The following is a 2,309-nucleotide window of genomic DNA, read 5'->3' as shown; positions in this document are numbered from 1 at the left end:
GTTTAATTTAAAAATAAATATTTTTTTTTTGAAGAGAAACAATTAAGGTAAGTAAAAAAAGATTACTAGATTGTATAGGTACCCAGAAATACAATAATTATTAAAAAAGCAGAATAATTTTGAAATAGTTATGGAAGGATAGAAATAAAATATTTAATTTATTACTTTAAATTATTTAAAATTTTATCAACATTAATAAAATATATCGGGATGAAATTGTCCAGTTGGAATTCTGACTACAGAACGTAAGTATTGTCAATGCATTTTGGAAATTGCAATTTTTTAACATTGTATATTGTGTGAAGGTCACAGAATTTGTTTTTGGGAGTGAACAGAATTCGTAAAATTTGATATACCATTGATTTCTTAAAAATGAACAAAAGTGTTGAAAACTTGGTATATGTACCACAAATGAACAAAAGTGGCTGAAACCTGGTATACCATTGTTTATTTTTTTAAAATCTCTAAGTTAGGCCAAAAGCCTGCTCACCTGGTGCACCGGGGACCCATCCGCCAGTATCCACTCCACCTCCGGCGAGGGACTCCCATGGGCCGTGCAGTCCACTTTCGCGCCCGAAATGTTGCTAAATTCCAGTCTATGTGGCGGCTCGTGCAAGAACAAAGGTCCTTGCATGTCCAAACCTCCACTCCATGCTGAAAGCAACAGAAAGCAGTCATTATTAAGCACCGATTGTGCATCATCTTCAACAGGAACGCGCACGATATTGCCCCAGATCAGGGATTAATCCACGACGGGATTATAGACATATTAGAAGATCCCAACGTCGTAGATACGTGAGCTTTATTGCGGCATACCTCCAGCGACAATTCCGGACAGAATTTCCAGTTATTAACGGCTTGCTCGCAGGTGGGGACATTGTGAGCTTAATAGACGGGAAATTTGGTTTGAAGGGCGATGTTTAGGCCCAAGGCGGGTTCATTATCGGCCCGAAGTTAATTGGAAGGGCGCGAATAGCCCTTGTTTATCAAAATCGTATTAGCCTGATATTGGGTGGGTATCAGTTACATTTACAAAAAATATTCATTTAACTTTGTTGAAATTATCAATAGTAATATCGATAATTAGAATCAATTTGGAATATTTTTACAAAAACAATATTTTCATTATGAGATAAAAAAAAACGATTTATCCAATCAGATTCGAGGTAATTTAGCACACGGGTAAATTATCGATAATTTGAATTTGATTGAATAAATCTAAGAAATTTGGAAGATTTGATTGGCTTAATTTTTTTGTAGGAGATAGTCTAAGGAATTTTTTTAAACTGATACTAGGTTTTGTTGTAATTTTTTGTTACAACACACGTATTCTGAAACACTGATATTTTTTTCTTGTCTATGTTCTACATATACCTTTTCAAATTTCTCGCAAATTTTATTTCTGAATCTAACAAATATACGCTTGGAAAACAGTGAATTTTGAAAATTAGAAATTTTATTTATACAAAATAATGCTTATAGCTTAGTATTTTATAAAATACACGTACACTTGAATTACAAAACTACATGGAATTACTTAAAATTATTAATTAACTTATAAAAAATGGTTTAAAAAAGAAGAAAGTAATTTGGAATTGTAGAAACTAACTTTAAAACAGTGAAATTCCATTGGATTATTGGAATTACTAGTATTTTGAGTAAATTTTTTTGGGTGGTAATAAAGCGATCAGTAAATGATTCGATTTTGAGTAAATGATCAGTATAATATAATATTTTGCACAGTAAAAATAATAAATGCTAAGTAAAGCACGCACAGTATTTTATTGTAATTTGTTCGGTAAAAAAATCCAATTTGCACAGTAAAAATAATAAACGCTCACTAACTTTATTCAAAATTAGTAAAACAACATAAAATTTAAAGAATCTTCAGTCTTGGTTACATAACAATGTATGGCGCCTGCGCAAAAATGTTATTTATTATTGATACTTATTTTTATATTACTGAATGCAGGGTGTCCCACGAGTAATAATGAGCCTGAAACATCATTTGAAGCAACCAACATTACATTTCATAGATAACGCGGATATTAAAATATTTCATTTTAATTAGTTAAAAATAGTAATCGTATTTTTATTTTTGACAAATTTCTATCCGTCAAAATGACTTTACTGTGCTTTTATTATTTTTACTGTGCATTTATTATTTTTACTGATCAAAAATACTTGTCGTTTAAATCATATACTGTGCATTTAATTTGTTCCCAAATTTTGTTGTAATTTTGTAATTAGTTGTACAAGTTTTTGAAGCAAAATAAAAAAAATAGAAATACACCAGTAATTTGTTTTTT

At 30.4% G+C, this 2,309-nt stretch overlaps 1 protein-coding gene across 1 annotated transcript in view; it reads right to left on the bottom strand.

Annotated features, from left to right (window-relative positions):
- The window catches only part of LOC123011737 (Down syndrome cell adhesion molecule-like protein Dscam2), a 197,288-nt gene that overhangs the window by 102,910 nt on the left and 92,069 nt on the right, over positions 1–2,309 (bottom strand). The window contains exon 2 of the mRNA XM_044409329.1: positions 491–654. Coding sequence (XP_044265264.1) covers positions 491–654 — 164 coding nt within the window. The remainder of the gene's footprint in view (positions 1–490; positions 655–2,309) is intronic.

The sequence above is a fragment of the Tribolium madens genome, unplaced genomic scaffold (genome assembly GCF_015345945.1).
Source record: "Tribolium madens isolate multiple individuals breed KSU strain unplaced genomic scaffold, Tmad_KSU_1.1 Scaffold_91;HRSCAF=231;Tcas5.2_LG7, whole genome shotgun sequence".
Taxonomy (NCBI): Eukaryota; Metazoa; Arthropoda; class Insecta; order Coleoptera; family Tenebrionidae; genus Tribolium; species Tribolium madens.
Note: the sequence above shows the minus strand (reverse complement) of the source record. Positions and strands in the feature narration are given on the sequence as shown.